The sequence below is a fragment of the Triticum aestivum genome, chromosome 2B, assembly GCF_018294505.1.
Source record: "Triticum aestivum cultivar Chinese Spring chromosome 2B, IWGSC CS RefSeq v2.1, whole genome shotgun sequence".
Lineage (NCBI taxonomy): Eukaryota > Viridiplantae > Streptophyta > Magnoliopsida > Poales > Poaceae > Triticum > Triticum aestivum.
The window spans coordinates 519,169,099-519,185,224 of NC_057798.1; the positions used below are offsets into that span (position 1 = coordinate 519,169,099).

General features: G+C 47.3%; 2 protein-coding genes across 2 annotated transcripts; one reads left to right on the forward strand and one right to left on the reverse strand.

The window, feature by feature from the left end:
* Positions 1 to 5,916: 5,916 nt before the first annotated feature.
* On the forward strand, positions 5,917 to 11,584 carry LOC123041548 (uncharacterized). Its single transcript, XM_044464146.1, has 3 exons — positions 5,917 to 6,110; positions 9,956 to 10,468; positions 10,775 to 11,584. Exons 2-3 carry the CDS (start codon positions 10,170 to 10,172, stop codon positions 11,280 to 11,282), a joined length of 807 nt encoding a protein of 268 aa, XP_044320081.1. The 5' UTR covers positions 5,917 to 6,110; positions 9,956 to 10,169; the 3' UTR covers positions 11,283 to 11,584.
* A 701-nt stretch (positions 11,585 to 12,285) lies between these two features.
* LOC123045774 (uncharacterized) lies at positions 12,286 to 15,817 on the reverse strand. The gene is made up of 3 exons (XM_044468949.1): positions 15,391 to 15,817; positions 15,078 to 15,289; positions 12,286 to 13,011 (listed from the first exon to the last, which is right to left on the reverse strand). The coding sequence occupies exons 1-3, from the start codon at positions 15,689 to 15,691 to the stop codon at positions 12,403 to 12,405; spliced, it is 1,122 nt and encodes a 373-aa protein (XP_044324884.1). The 5' UTR covers positions 15,692 to 15,817; the 3' UTR covers positions 12,286 to 12,402.
* Positions 15,818 to 16,126: the final 309 nt, after the last annotated feature.

Consider the following 16,126-nt stretch of genomic DNA (forward strand, 5'->3'; position numbering starts at 1 on the left):
ATTCGCCGGGGAGAAGTATTGGGCCTTATTGGGCCCTGCAGGAAAGAGAGAGGGGCTGCCTAGGGCAGGCCGCGCGCCCCCCATGGCCTAGTCCGAATTGGACTAGGGGGAGGGGCCGCACCCCCTCCCTCCTTCCCTTCTCTCTTCCCCTTCCTTGTCTCCTACTCCTAATACATGGAAGGACTCCTAGTTGGACTAGGAAAGGGGGAATCCTACTCCCGGTGGGAGTAGGACTCCCCATGGCGCGCCCCTCCTAGGGCCGGCCTCCTCCTCCCTCCCTCCTTTATATACGGGGGCAGGGGGCACCCCATGGACACACAAGTTGATCTACGGATCGTTCCTTAGCCGTGTGCGGTGCCCCCCTCCACCATATTCCACCTCGGTCATATCGTCGCGGAGTTTAGGCGAAGCCCTGCGCCGGTAGAACATCATCATCGTCATCACGCCGTCATGCTGATGGAACTCATCCCCGGCGCTTTGCTGGATCGGAGCCCGGGGATCGTCATCGAGCTGAACGTGTGCTGAACTCGGAGGTGCCGTACGTTCGGTACTTGGATCGGTCGGATCGTGAAGACGTACGACTACATCAACCGCGTTGTCATAACGCTTCCGCTTACGGTCTACGAGGGTACGTGGACATACACTCTCCCCTCTCGTTGCTATGCCATCACCATGATCTTGCGTGTGTGTAGGAAATTTTTGAAATTGCTACGTTCCCCAACAAGAGGTACTTAATCGGCATGGCCCAGGTGATGGCTTGTGGCCCTTGTGCGCGGTATCGGAGACTGGGACCCATATCCTATTCTCTTGTACGGCGGCACGGGTTTTATGGGCGTTCGTGTGAGGCACTGGGGCCCGACTGGAAGGCCCTGAACCTCGCGGCGTTCCTCCAATACATGGCTACACAACATTGCCAGTTATTCTGGCTTATCTTTGCGGCGTTGTCATGGACACTTTGGACGACGCGTAATAAAATGGTGATTGAGAAGGTCTTTCTGAGGAAGACATTTGACTCCATCAAATTCCTTACTTTTCTGCAGTACTGTCACCCGCTCTCGAGGCAGCGTGACTGTCATCATCTTGGCCTCATGATGGATGCGCTTCTTGCTACAGCGCGTTGACTATCGTCCTCGTAGCGCCGCTTGGCGGCTGCCACTAGATGATTTTTTTTGTTTCTCTTATGTTTTCGTGGGCATGATTGTGTTGTTGCCCCAGCCGTCGTTCTTTATATGTTGTCTGGATGCTGGTTGTATGAACCGTTGTTTTATCTATAAAGCGGGGCGAAAGCCTATTTCGAGAGAGTTCTTTGGCTGATTCAGCAACCTCTATTTCCTAGCTCATAAGAAGAAACCTCTAGGGCGTGTTTGGTTGCCCGCATTAGGCCCAGCATTGCACGGAACTTAAAGCACCTACAGGCCAGGCCCAGAGGAAACGCAAGATTCGGCAGTAGCTCGCGAGCCTGGCTTGGGCGAGGCAGGGGAGGGCGACGCGCTTCTCCCCTCGTGCGAGCAGGGGAGATGGCGCGAGCTCGCCCGCGTCGCTGAAAAATCAACGGGAGGATTTTGGCTCACCTACCGCCGCTCCACCCCCTATTTAGCCCCTCCCTCACCGCCCCAATTCCCGCCATCATTCTTCCTCCGTTCGCACCTTCCCGCCGACGGGCATCGGCACCGATGAGCAGGTAAGCGGTGCATCTTCATCGGCCGGCGGTCCACGGCGCCGGAGCTCCTTCACCGGCCGGCGTTCATCTTCCACCACCGTCCCCCTCGTCCTCAAGCTGCAGCCATGGCCTCTGTGAGTTCAATCCCCCTTTCTCTCTGTTCCTTGTAGCTAGATCTGAGCTGCAGTTAGGGTTTGATCTAGATGCATGGTTGATTAGTGGTCTGATCTGTGAGCTCATATGGTTGGTTGCTATGCTGCGGTTGCAATTTGTGGTAGGGCTAGATGTTCAAGCATGTGGTAGGCTAGATTAGTAGTACAGTTTGAAGTTGAGCCTTGTGCTTGTGTTGAATCATGCTTAGATATATGATATTTGTAGCTATTGGTAGTCCATTTGTAGCATGTTGTTAGTTGTAGATGTATGTCTCTGCTTATAGATTGTCTGGTATGCTTAGTATGATAGTGATGAAGCATGTGCTTGCTATGATAGTGATGAACCATGTACATGTATGCTCCTGCTTTCATGGATTTTCCGGTATGTAGTGTGCTATGCTCACTGTCAATGTGTGCTACAATTGTAGGACATGACCACGCAGACGCAAGATCTTAGTCAGGCCATTATCCTGTCCGACAGCCAGTTTGCTCCATCGTTTGTCCAGGACTCGCAGCCTATCTCCGAGATGGCACCTGATTCAGAGGTGTTTGAGTCTGATTCCCTCTATGTGCCAGTAGTGCTCGTTGAGCCAACTCCTGCTGCTGCTGCTGCCGCTGCAATCAAGCTAGCAGCAGCAAAGGCAAAGAAGGATGGTAGGTCGAACAACATGAAGTGGCAGCCGTTCATGTCCATGTTCGTACTGAACAAGATGTGTGAGCTCATCTCTAGTGGAGTTAGGACTGATAAGGGCTTCAAGGAGGTGCACTTGAACACCGTTGCGAAGCAGGTGTTCGAGTTCTGTGGGCAAGAGGTGTCTGCCGCCCAGGTGTACAACCACCTGAGGAAGTGGAGAAGTCGATGGATCCAAGTGTCCAAGCTGAGAGACCTTAGCGGCGCCTCAGGGGATGAGAACACTTGCTCCATAGTTCCGGAGGCAGAGCACTCCGCCGGCCATGTCGCGGTTAGCTCACAGCCCTCTTCCTTTTCATACTGCCCACCATTGCCTACCCCTAATCGCAACTAACAACACTTGTGTTTCATTCTTAGGACCACCCAAGGGACGCTGAGTTCCTCAACACACCCATCCAGAACTACAACCAGATGCAACACGTCTTCTCCTTCGGGCTGGCAACTGGAAAGCATGCCATGGGCTTGGGTGAGCCTCTTGGTTCTCCCATGCCAGACTTCCCTGGGACACCGGACGTCGAGGTCCTTGATGGCCCTGACAAGCCCGCTGCGAAGCCCTTCGACAAGCCATTTGACCCCAACCATGATAGGATGAGGAAGAGAGGAGGCCTGATGGAGGAGGAGATCAATGTCTTTTGCAGCATGACTGAGGCGGTGAAGGAGGTGGCAACAGCCATCAGGGAGTGCAAGCCCCTTGACGTCCACCCTGACCTGTATGGCACTGTCATGACCCAGGGTGGATTCAGCGACGAGGCTCTCATGGCAGCTCTCAGCCACCTGCTTGACAACAAGGCCCAGGGTGTTGGGTTCGTTGCCATGGCTGACGCTCACAGGGTGCTGTGGCTCAGGAGCTGGCTAGGCAAGCACTACTACTAGAGTAGTGCTGCCTGTGAGCGTGCATGATCCCCGATGGCGATGGCGGTGGCGACGACGATGACGAAGACGACGTACATTTTGTGTAGCTAGGGCTCAAAAACTATTTGATGGTATGTATATTTTGGTGAGGTGGTATATACTAACCCCTCACGCTGATGGTGAACTTACGGTGGTAGGACGACACCCTCTTTTGGATGTGGTAGTAGGTTAACACCAAGGTAGTGCTAGGTTGAACTTGCTATGCCGTATGATCATGCATGCTTTACTTCTGTTCTGCTCCATTGTTGTTTCTGTGCTACTTTGCTTGCTACTTGTGCTCCATTGATTTGCTGCTTCAACTCTTCCTCTTGTGCATTGCTAGGGCAAGTGGTAAGCCGTGTTCATCGATGAGGTTCCAGGGGTTTATAGTTCATGGGAAGAAGCCAATGCACAAGTGACATCGTATAGCAACTGCAACTATAGAGGGTTCAAGACTAGGCAGGCAGCAGAACAAGCTTACTCCGCCTGGGTGCGAAAGCACAGAGGCAGCAGTGTCGGCAGTGCCAAGGTTGGAGCTGTCAAAGTGGAAGCTGCTAAGGTGGATCGTCAGTTCGGCCTGAAGCTGAAGAACTTCATCATCTTCGCCCAGTTCGTCACCATTGCTGTGTTGTGGCGTTGGTGTGCTTGCTGTGATCGTTGTGGGTAAGGTCACCAACTAGGGTACAAGGTAAGCACGACATGTACGCTGTATGCAACCAAACACCGTGTTCATATGCCGATAGGGCTAATGCAGCCAACCAAACAAAGTGCACTTGGGTATTACCTAATGCAGGGACTAGGAATGCAGGCAACCAAACAACTTGTTTATGGCGTATTAGGGCCTGTTTTTCCTCAACCAGGCTGGGTTGAGAAGGCTATGCAATGCGACTATTGTTCCAAACTGGAACCAAACACGCCCCTAGCAAATGCATACGAAGAAAATACTAGCGACAATACATAGTTACATACGGTGCCCCTTGCGATGCACCACGACTTTATGACATGGACATCATTCAACTGCATAATTCTGCATGGACCACCGTCGGCCTGGCCTGTTGCGGAATAAACGCCCTTGTAGCTTGTGGCATTTATCAAGAACAAAATTTGGGAATGTGTAAATGAAAGCATAGTGGCGACTCACTCTTGGTGTTCCCCTTCTGCAAGTAGGCGTCCCCGTCTGCTGCGTCTCCTCTCTCTTCTATCCTTGCAATTTATGTCTCCTCTCACTATATCTACTACAGTTATGTCGTCTGGTTTTGAATAGCAAGCAATAGGGACTGTGTATACGTACACAACACGCTTCAATGAAGCCACACACAACCCTAAAAAAAAAGAGGCCACACACAGACTCCTGAAAAGGCAACGTCATTCAAGCGACACTCCGGCCGATCCAAAACAGCAGTTTCACCACACCCTAAAAAATCAAAGTTTCACCATTGATTTGCACACTTCCACCGTAGAGTGCTGTAGGGTAAAGGAGTAAAATGCACATACCACAACTTCCGAGTATAGCATAGCAGAAAACTACAACTACAGTTTAGTTTTTTTGAAGCAATAGTTGAAGCTCTGTGATGTCCATTTATGTGGTAGTGGTAGTACTTCGTACAGTAATTTACACCATGAGCTTAAGGTGAGATAAGCCTTATTATTTTTTCTCTACTTAAACTTATTCTCTTGCACTTACTGGAAAGTTGGAAAATAATAAAAGATGCCCAGTCGATCGACCGAGGCAGACCGTGTGGCTCAACTCAACCAAGCTTCCACCGTACTCTGTAATTTATGCCTTTACTCTACCGATGTAATTTTTGCCTTGTTTTTACGAGCGCCGGGGCTAGAGAGACGACAAGAAGAGCATGGGACTATGGGAGCAAAGCAATACAAATTCCACGTCCATCCCTACGGAGCGCCAATGAAGAGCAACATGAGCTAGTACTGGTTTTCTTTCAAGGAAAAACAAATGAGCTAGCTTTTCCGGTGCCCCCGCTGCTAGACAGCCTACATACGTAGTACTCCCTCCGTCCGGAAATACTTGTCGGAGAAATGCATAAAAATGAATGTATCTAGAACTAAAATACATCTAGATACATCCATTTCTCCGACGAGTATTTCTGGACGGAGGGAGTACATGTTAGGGGCAGAGCCATTGCTCCCATCCATCAACCAGCTGACAAGTGGTGATGACAAATGTTGCAGTAGGCAGATTGCCAAGTTCGTTCATACAAATATTGAAGTGCTCTGCACACTGTGTGCAGATTGCCTAGTTCGTCCATAGGGATATTGAAGTGCTCTGCACTGTGACGTGCCTACCGCCCAAAGTTGCACTGCTATTACGACCATAGTCCCCAAGCCAAGCAACCCACAGCCAGCCTCTTTGAATGCGTCGCAGCAGCAATGAGACGAAGTGAATGCATGTACAGAGAAAAAGTGATGGAAGAATATTTTTTTTTGAAAAATACACAATTGCACATCCCCCATATAACTCACAGCACAGGCGTATGGCTTCAGTTCAGTGTTCCCCCATACATACAAAGAGCACCCACATCCTCTCTACTCTCTACTCTCTACTCTCTAGTGGTGCCGTGCCTCCCCATTCCCCAACCTCGCCGCTTGGTTTCCCATGGCGAACCAGCTGCCGGTGCAGCAGCAGGTCGACCCGCTTGGACATGAACATCTCAACCAGCAGCGCATGTGCGCCCCGCGGCAGCAAAGCCTAAACGTAAGTTTCTACCTCCTTGCAGAAAATCAGGGTGGAGCACGTATTTTCTAGCTAGCCATCGCTTCCTATGTGTCGCCTGCTTCCTCTTGTCTTGGCTCCGAGCGCCCGGTCGGCGTTTGGTCCTCCTCGCCTCGCTCGTCCGGCCGGCTTCCGGCTGCTTGGCTTGGACGACCTGTGCGTGTTCCGAGTTCTTTCCCACACGTCCGGCCTGGGCAGCGCGCATGAAACTCAAAAGTATCAGCGAATGCGTATGCCCAGCACCACTTGCATGCGGATCTCTCTCTCTCTCTCTCTCTCTCTCTGTGTGTGTGTGTGTGTTTTTCTTTACCACATCACTTTTTTGCAGTACTACATATCACGTTTATTTTTGGGCGTGTTTTGAGCTTGTTGGAGTTGTGAGCATCTTACTTTCGACAAAATTAAAAAAAGAAAAATCTCGAAGAAAAAAAAAGACGAGCTGTGAGCATCTTAGTTTCGATAAAATTATTAGGTTTCAAAAAAAATCGAAGAAAAAAAAGGGACGAGTTGTGAGCATCTTCATCACTATGTGGAGACCGGATTTGTACTTTACCGTGGGTTTTGGAGTATTGTTTCGGGTCAATAAAATTCAGTTGGTCCAAAAAATGCGCACGTACGCCGGTCCTAGATGTACGGCACCACCGCGTACAGCTATAGCCACAGAAAAAACTTTAAAGCCGTGTACCCAATATACTCGGCTTATATTGATATAAACATGGTTTATATATAAGCCGAGTAAAATACCCGGCTTACATGACACGGTTTACACTCCATCGGCTTATAAGGTATAAGCCGAGTGCCAGTGCAAAAACTCTCAGTTTATGTATAAACTGTGTGTTTATACGAGGCTCTCAGCTTACTAAAGTAACATGACGGCAGCTGAAAGATAACGGCCACATGTCACTGTCTGTATAAACCGAGTGTCTACTGAAGCCACACGGTTTATGTATAAACCGAGCGTCTACTGAAGCCACACGGTTTATGTATAAACCGAGTGCCTACAAGCGCTACACATTTTATCTATAAACCAAGTGCCAAAATGAGCCGCACGGTTTCTATATAAACATATAAACCGAGTGCCGACTCCTGCTGTACTCGGCTTATAGTCCAGCCGTTGTTACAAATATGCCTATAAGCCGTGTGCCTGGCACCTGGAGTACTCGGCTTATACAGCTCCCGTGGCATAATATGCCTATAAGCCGGGTGCCATGTCCCTGGGACACTCGGTTTATAGGCCAGATTGCTTTTTTCTTTCTACATGCTTCAGCGAGCAGCGGCAACATGGCTTATATATCCAGCAAGCAACATGTCCAGCAAATATAGATCCAGCAAGTAATATATAACCAACGAAGGTTCACAACAACAATATATTACAACTTGACAACCATAACAAATTGACCATGAGTCCAAAGTCCACACAGGTACATATCCAACAAGGTTCACAAACAAAAGCATGAGTTCCAAGTTCACACCAAGCATGAACCTCAAACATGCAATGTGCTCCACCGTAGCATGTGTGCCCACCGTCAACGGCATCCACGATGCAAACCTATAAGTCCATTATCAAACGCATGAGTTTTCAAAGTTAAGTTTCAAATGATTGATAAGGCACAAGAGTCAACAAGCATCAACATATAAGGTTCAAATTGAAGCTAAGAAGTATGAACAATATAAGCATCAACACTTGTGGGCTCTACTATCAACAATGCACAAGTTGTAAGTTGAGAAGCACAAAGACAAGACGCAAGCATCAACAATGCACAAACATAGACAACTACCTCGAGTGATCATTGTTGCAAGGAGGTCGAAGCGCCATGAGCCGTAGTGGGAGTCACTGGGCTTGCTTGTCCTGACTGAGAACACTTCAAGCACGAGAAGGTAAGATGGTAAGATTCATGATCTTTAAGCATGACTAGTCAACAAACGTGTCGGGTTTGTGAAGGCAGTGCGGGTCATGTTGCTCTGTTGGCCTAGAAGTTCTTATGCTCTCAAAGGAGGCCTTCGAATGACACGTGCCAGGCCCCCACATTTTTCGGACCCGCCTGTAATATTTGAGACATTTATTGCACTGCTATGGTTTCTGCGTCAGAAATTGCAGATATGCAAGGTGACAGATGAAATCATGCCCAGAAGCGGCATGAGAAATCCTATGTGATCTCCTTGTGACATGCGTAGGCCTTGTGCGGACGAGGGTGAGGCAGGCCCAGCCACCTACTTCGGGTTGCCGAGTGCCCGACCGTGTTTTGGCTCCCAGCAAAGAGCCAATCATTGGGTGTAGAGTGAATTTTCAGTAGTGACTTTTGCATGTGATCATAATATGGGTAACCTAGGGGGTCAGGAGAGTACACTAGTTACTTTTGCATGTGATCATAAAGCGGCGTTAAATTGGGAGTTTCAAAAATAAGACCCATAAAACTAGTCGGGAGAAATTGGGTGAGAAAGAAATAACAATAAATAGTTAAGATAAATGCAATGATCATTTTAAACCAATTTTCCATAAATTTTATGGGTTGCCAACATATAAGCCGAGTGCTATCATACGGCACACGGCTTACGTACTGTATAAGCCGAGTGTTATCTCAGGGCACACGGCTTACATACTGTATAAGCCGAGTGCTATCCCGCGGCACACAGCTTATAGGATGCTCTGTGACGGCGCCGTCAGCTACCTCCGTTGTAGACACGTGGCAGATGTCTTTGCTGAGTGCCAGCTGGAAGCCGAGTGCTTTTTCCTGTAGATACCGTGTGCTCACTATAAACCGAGGGCTTTTTTCTACACTCGGCTTATAGATGGCTATAAGCCGAGTCCTTCGCATTTGCCGGGAGCTTTTTTTGCCTAGACACGGCTTAGATGCATATAAGCCGAGTACTCGAAATATAGCTTTCGGCTTATAGCCTAACACACGGGAAAACGGAATTTTCCTGTAGTGAGCATCCCAGCCAGCATTTTAGAACTAGCGCTTGGCGTGGTAGTTGTAGCTCGTGCTAGAGGCAGCCGACGAGGATGTCCAGCACAGCCTCCTCCTCCGGCACAAACCGCGTCGGCGTGGTCACGTAGACCGTGCAAGCGAAAAGCGATGGTTGTGGGGCCACGCACCTCGTTTGCCATGCACCTCGCATGAAACATCTGATGTACGTCGGCGTGGTCACGTAGAGGCGGTGGAACTTCTCGTTTGCCATGCACCTCGCATCTGATGGGCTCCTGCGCACACGGATCTGAGGCCGTTGTGCATCTCGTCGCCTCCTGAGCTTGCCGGTCGCAGTTCTTCTCTACGGCCGGCGAACCAGTCGGAGTCGAGACCACCTTGTCGTCGAGGAATGCGAGCATGTTGGCGACCTCGTACTCGTACTCGGCGATTCAAGTCGTGCGAGTCAACCCACCGACCCACGCCGCGTGGGCCACGCCAAGTCGAGCGCGCAAGAGTTAACACAACGCGATGAACTCGTCCGCGAAAGATGACGCCCTTGGTGATTGAGCTGAAGGCCTGGCTAGGGTGCTCTTCTCGGACCAGCGCACGCATGCTCAGCGAGCGAGCTCAGCCCACGACTCTGTGCACCTGCTGCAACCGAAACTACTTCACAGACGATACTGCTGGACGATTCAGAGACAATATGTTTAATCCACTGGCTGTGTTGCACCTAGTCCTTTATATAGATGGTCTGATTTGCATTATCGTCCAAGAACCGTCCAAGAGTATCGTGTGCATAGCAGCACTCTGCTGCAACTTTGATTCGCTTTTCACTGAATTTAATATCGGATTGAAAATGTGTTCTAATCATAATAGACTTGCACATCTCATGTTGTTTTCTAATTCTGTCATGGCCAGAACGTTCCTGTCATCCACCTTGACATCGGACGTCCACCGCATGGAGAAGAAGACGACCTGGCCCAGCGCTATGAGAATTTCGTGCGAATAATCATCCGCCGGTTAACAAAGATCTGCCCTGCAACCTACTCCCTCCGTCCGGAAATACTTGTCATTGAAATAGATGTATCTAGATGTATTTTAGTTCTAGATACATCCATTTTCATCCATTTTGATGACAAGTATTTCCGGACGGAGGGAGTATTACGGAAAGCCAATTACCCCATACCCAAATGCAGCGAACCATCCTACTAACGGTCATAGCTACTTCCGTGTCGTGTTCTTTTCAAGCACCAATGATTATGCGAGAGTGGAATTCCTGATAAGGGACTTTGACCTCTATCTACTGGGATTTACAAGGCAGCTGGATGGCGAGTGGTCGCCTTGGTACCGTTTTACACCTTCTCTGGGGTGGCCGTCATTCGACATGGGCCAAGTTGTAAATTATAGGTTTGATGGGGGACATGAGCACAGGTATGTTTCCTCCCCTTTTTCAATACATGTTTTGTTTAGTTCATCGCTGTTTCATGTTGTACTCGTGTATGAAAGTACTAGTAGCATTTCAGGAATACTTTTGGATGCCAAACATATGATACAAATGACCTACTAGTCTGGAGATAGTTTAAATTTTGGCAATTGATTGAAATGTCGTATAGTTTTAAACTCTCACGTTTCCTGTTTGAAATCCATAACAATTTTGAATCCCCAACCCATTTAGTTTAACATTTCATATTGATTTTATCTCTTGTGTTCTGAGGTTACTAGTACTGTATGATACAGCGTTGACATGGGTGGTCGCGAAACTCTAGAGTTCATCTTCGACACAATTTGGACGTGGCACCCGAATGATGTGAGAAGCACAAATCTGAAGCTGGCGGTTGAAAAAGCTTTCACGCTTATTTGCGAAGCACTACGATTCCAGTATGTTTTTGATGAGCTAGTAAGGAGGATCCAATATGGAGAGGATTCAAGTCCCCTGGACATTGCAGACCTGCCTAGAGAGAGAGTCTGGAAGCGCATTGGCAGCTGGGGCGTCATGTGTGAAGTTGCCTTAGAAGCAGGCCTCAATGGTGGCTTGCTAAGAACCAGAGACAAGATGAAGGATTACGACCGAATCTACCATATCAACAGCTTCCTGGATATGATAAATGGACTCAGTGTTCTCAAGAGGATCGAGAAATCTCATCTGATCCCGCCGGTGCATCAGCGAACCCCGGCCTATGGAATGCCTGTTCTTGAACCGGGCTTCATACCGCTGGACCAAGATTATCCCCCGGACAATTGGTGAGCAGGCACTCCGGCCCCGTCGTGCGCAGGGATGAATGGATGGCTACTTGGTCTCTATCTCTTATTGGGCTTAACCCTATAGTACTACTGTTTATGTCGATTTGGATTTGGTGGCTGTGCATGCCGGCCACATGTAAGTGTGTTTAGGACAATTTGACAGCTCGGCCGTGCGCAGGGATGGCTGTGCACGCCGGCTGTATGCTCTATTTGTCAGCTATGTTGTACTCCTATTAAGACTTGGTAGCTAGGCCGTGCTCAGGGATGGCTGTGCACGCCGGCTATTTCTCAGTTATGTTGAACTCGTATTCAGACTTGTTTTGTCTGTTTGATTTTTTTATTTATTTTTTTAGAATTATCTGCTTGATTTCTGTCAACATCATCATGTGTTTCTTTCCCAATGAATGATCGGATTTGTGCCGGAGGAACTCCCCACGGTGGAGGAGACCAGGACGGGCAGCGGCGAGAAGATGCTCACGGTGAACGTGAAGTCATCGGGCAAACTTGGACATCATGTTTTGGAGTGCCGTATGCATGTAACAGCCGCTTAAGGTGTGTTTGATAGCATTCTCAGTCTAGCTATGCACAGTCTGGTTGGTGGCAATTTGTTGTCCGGGTAATGACCTAGCAGGCCGCCCAGATTGTCTAAGCTCCCAGTTCAATTCCAGCATATCCCTTTTTCAACAAAAGTGATCTCCAAATTGTAAGCCTCAAGACCAAAGACAGTAAAAGCAAGGGAACTCCCAGCTTTTCATCTCTGTTTGGTTCTCCATATTGCAATCATATAATGAAGGATAGGAGAATGATGAAACCTTATAGATAATACTCTATCTCAAAATGAAGATGTTTTTTAATAGTGTCAAAAAATGTCTCGCATTTTGAGACAGAGGGAATAGTATATACGCCCATGTTACGATTGTAGCAGTAAATGTGGCAGGGTTTCTGTAAGATAAGTTGAACTCTGCTAGCATACATAGATACTGTTAGAATTAAGCCAACACAGCACCGATGAAAATCTAACTTTACTCATACAGGCAGCAATAAGAAATACATACTTTGTTTAGTGTGGCACAAAATAGCACTTAAAATACGACAGCTGTTGCTTAAAGGATGGGCCAGTTAAGTTACAGCTGATAAGAGAAAAGGGACCAGTTCACAGTAACTTCCATTCTGCAAGAGCCAATTTTAAGCTCAGTACTGGAGCTTGTACCCGATCTCCTGGGTTCAAACACTACTTCATGACTCTTAACATCTTCTCTGCAATGACTCTCCACAACCTGATCCCCATTAATACAGTGTGCCATGACAGAAATCCTCAGCAATCCCTCAAGTCCAACAGAAACGACCTTGCATCTAAGCTTGATGTTGCCATCAGCATCAAGAGGCAATCTATCATCTCCACATTCCAGCAACTTGACTTTCCAGCCAGCTATGTCATCGATGCTCGCACAAAATACACCACGGAAACCATCTGGCCATGATCCACCAACGACTTTTACACTGATTGTGGCCTCCACAGATCGGATGATCTCTTCGAATGCCATCTCCAGAGTGCTAAGCTCACTAGTGAAACTTCTATCCACAAAACCTGTCCTGTATGTCATAACTAGGCGGCTTAAATATTTATCCTCAGATTCAGCAGTGCCCTTCACTTTCAGCTCAATCTCAAAGTACGAAGGATCTGATGACACCACAACAGCACGGGTTGGACCTGTCAGCGTTAGATATGGATCCTGCATCACACAATTAATTAATTAATATGTAAAGTTCACCAGTAATTAATAAGAAACATAACCAAACTATTATGGTCTCTGTTGGTAAAAAGACAGGTGGAACATAATTATGGTGACAATGTGACATGTGTTAGAAATCCGAAAGAGATAAATGTGAGGAAGGTTACAATTATCAGCATATGTAAGAAGCAAGAGCCTACAATCACAGTTTGGCCAGTTAGCAGCTTTATACCTTGGAAGCCCTTCAGACTAAAGAAACCAGTCTAAACAAAAAGTCAGTCCAAAATGCCAAAGTAAACATTGAGCAGCATAATGAAAAAAAGTTCATAAAATCGTGCACTTTATTAAAAATGCATAGCATAAAGATTGTGAGGTACGTTGAGATGGATGTGTGGCCACACGAGGAAGGATCGAGTCCGGAATGATGATATACGAGCTAGAGTTGGGGTAGCACCAATTGAGGAGAAGCTTGTCCAACATCGTCTGAGATGGTTTGGGCACATTCAGCGCAGGCCTCCAGAAGCTCCAGTGCATAGCGGACGGCTAAAGCGTGCGGAGAATGTCAAGAGAGGGCGGGGTCGACCGAATTTGACATGGGAGGAGTCCGTTAAGAGAGACCTGAAGGATTGGAGTATCGACAAAGAGCGAGCTATGGACAGGGGTGCGTGGAAGCTTGCTATCCATGTGCCAGAGCCATGAGTTGGTTGCGAGATCTTACGGGTTTCACCTCTAGCCTACCCCAACTTGTTTGGGACTAAAGGCTTTGTTGTTGTTGTTGTTTGTATAAAGATTGTGAGGTACATTACAGTAATGACGGGACAAAAATATTAGCTTAATGCTCAAGTGTCCGGCAGACAAATAATAGTATATTTGTTCAGTTGCACGTATATCCACACTAAGCATGTCTTGTTCAAAATTATTTGTTTGCTAATTCCTTGCATATTGCGCCAGAAGATCTTTCAAGCAAACTTTCAAAGGAGAACACAAGATACTACTTACATAAACAAAGAGAACGCTGGTCCCAAACAGAACTGAGGGACAGACAGACAATGGACTACGTAGTGCGGGAGTTGGGAGCACAAGTTAGGGTTGTGGAGTTCTCAACGCAATAATCAAGAGTTGGTTAAATGTTACAGGCGCTCTTCCATATGACTTCTATATACCTGAAAACATGCACTAATTTGATGCACGGAATCATACTCAAATTCAAACTTGTGCATTAACAAAATGCCTGCTCTACTATTGATGAGGGAGTGCTGCAGGATAACAAATCTTATCAGCACTCACCACTTGCATATGCACTTCATGATAAGCACAAAGTGACGTAATATGACCCCAAGTTTAGGCCTAATTCCCATCACAAGGCGTTCAATAAAGCCCTAAAAAGGACAACATCCGGTTGATCACAATCAAAACTTGAAGAGCTTTAATTTCAACTAATTATGAGATTGTCCGTTGCATTCCAGTCTAGAGCCATTTATATGGATAAAAAAACATGATTATACACCTCCCAAACGCTCCTTGAAAATTACAAAGATAAAAAACCAACACTTGCATGAACCATTACATAAGGGCAGCATTTTCTCTACATGCACTTTTAAAACAATTTGATAAGTTCAAAATAAATTATTAATATTGATAAACTATTAATTGTTCTAACAAGACATTTTGGCCAGTGAAAATACAAAACAATTTGTAGTGGCGGTGGTGAATTGAATAAATTTCGAAAAAATTAAAGTTTGGCTGGCTTGGAGGCTTTCATGTGACATGAGCTCCTTTGCTTATATCTTGGAAGCTCTTTTTTCCTTCATGAAGAGATGCCATAGCCCATAAGCATCTGGCATTGAAATTTCGCACAAACAAGAAATTACCACCAAACTTGCATATTTATTCTTATATGAACAACAAAGCCTTCACATTGGATCGTTACATTTTTTTAGAAGCATCTATGATTGTCATAACTTTAAGTACTTATAACCATTGTACTAAGGATCAATGTGTTACATTCTTACTAATATGGCGCCTGAAAAAGAATGATTTTGAGACAGATACCAATAGTGACGAACCTCTTGGCTGATGGTCTGGCAGTTATCCCTGTCGCAGGAGAAGATCATGTTGCGTTTGTGATCCACCACATCACGTACGGAAAAGAACCCATACACATCCAGCGGCCACTGTAAACTCTGGTCAATTTCTGCAACTTTGACTGAAAAGAACTGCAGCGTGTTCTTGGTTGAGCCATCGCCAGAGAAGGTGAAGCGCATGGAGGGGATAGTAGCTGCATCAATGACATGTCACAATGTCAGTAGGACGGATGGGGAGGAAAATAATACTGTAAATGAAACCAAAGCGCGTGTAGGCAGAGGTTACGCTACTCACTCTCATCCTCAAATTTACCAAAATAGCCGCCTTCGCCCCAAACACTCGTCCAGAATCCACGAAACTGATCCCAGGGATCCTGTGGTCCCCCCCTTTTCTCTAAGATCTTCCTCCCTGTCGCTTCAACAAATTCCTTCGCGGCCTTTATCATCGCCGCTTTCTTTGCCTTCTCCGCCTCCTCCTCCTTCTCCTTCTTTGCCATCCGCTCCTCCATCACCGCCTCACGTTTCTCCCTCTCCTCCATCCGCTTGTCACGCATCGCCTTCTCCACCGCCTCCATCTCGCCACCCGACGAATGCATCACCCTCTTTGTAGCCCAGATGGCAGTCGCCCTCGCCGCCGCCGCCGCCGCCGCCGCCGCCGCTCTCTTTCTGGTTTGGTGTACGCGAGAAGGAACCTTGGACGACGATCGGCTTGGGTTTGGGTTGCGAAGTTGGGAAAGGGAGCAATACCCCCGAGGCCGAGAGATCGGATCCGATGGGCTTTTTTTCTCGGCCCAGCTACGATCATAAAGCAAAGTACCCTGCCTGCTCGGCCTTCGCCTCTCTCTTCACGGAGGAAAAAAAACTCGGGTTTTTGTTTTCCGTTGCCACAAAAAAAAGGGTTTATTTTCATTTGATCAAACATACTGCCCCGGTTCTTTTGGCTGATTCTTCCATAATCTTGAGAATCGACCTTCCACATAGCTTCTCTCAGAATTTTGTACCCATTTTTTTTACAATCCTAACTAGTTAGG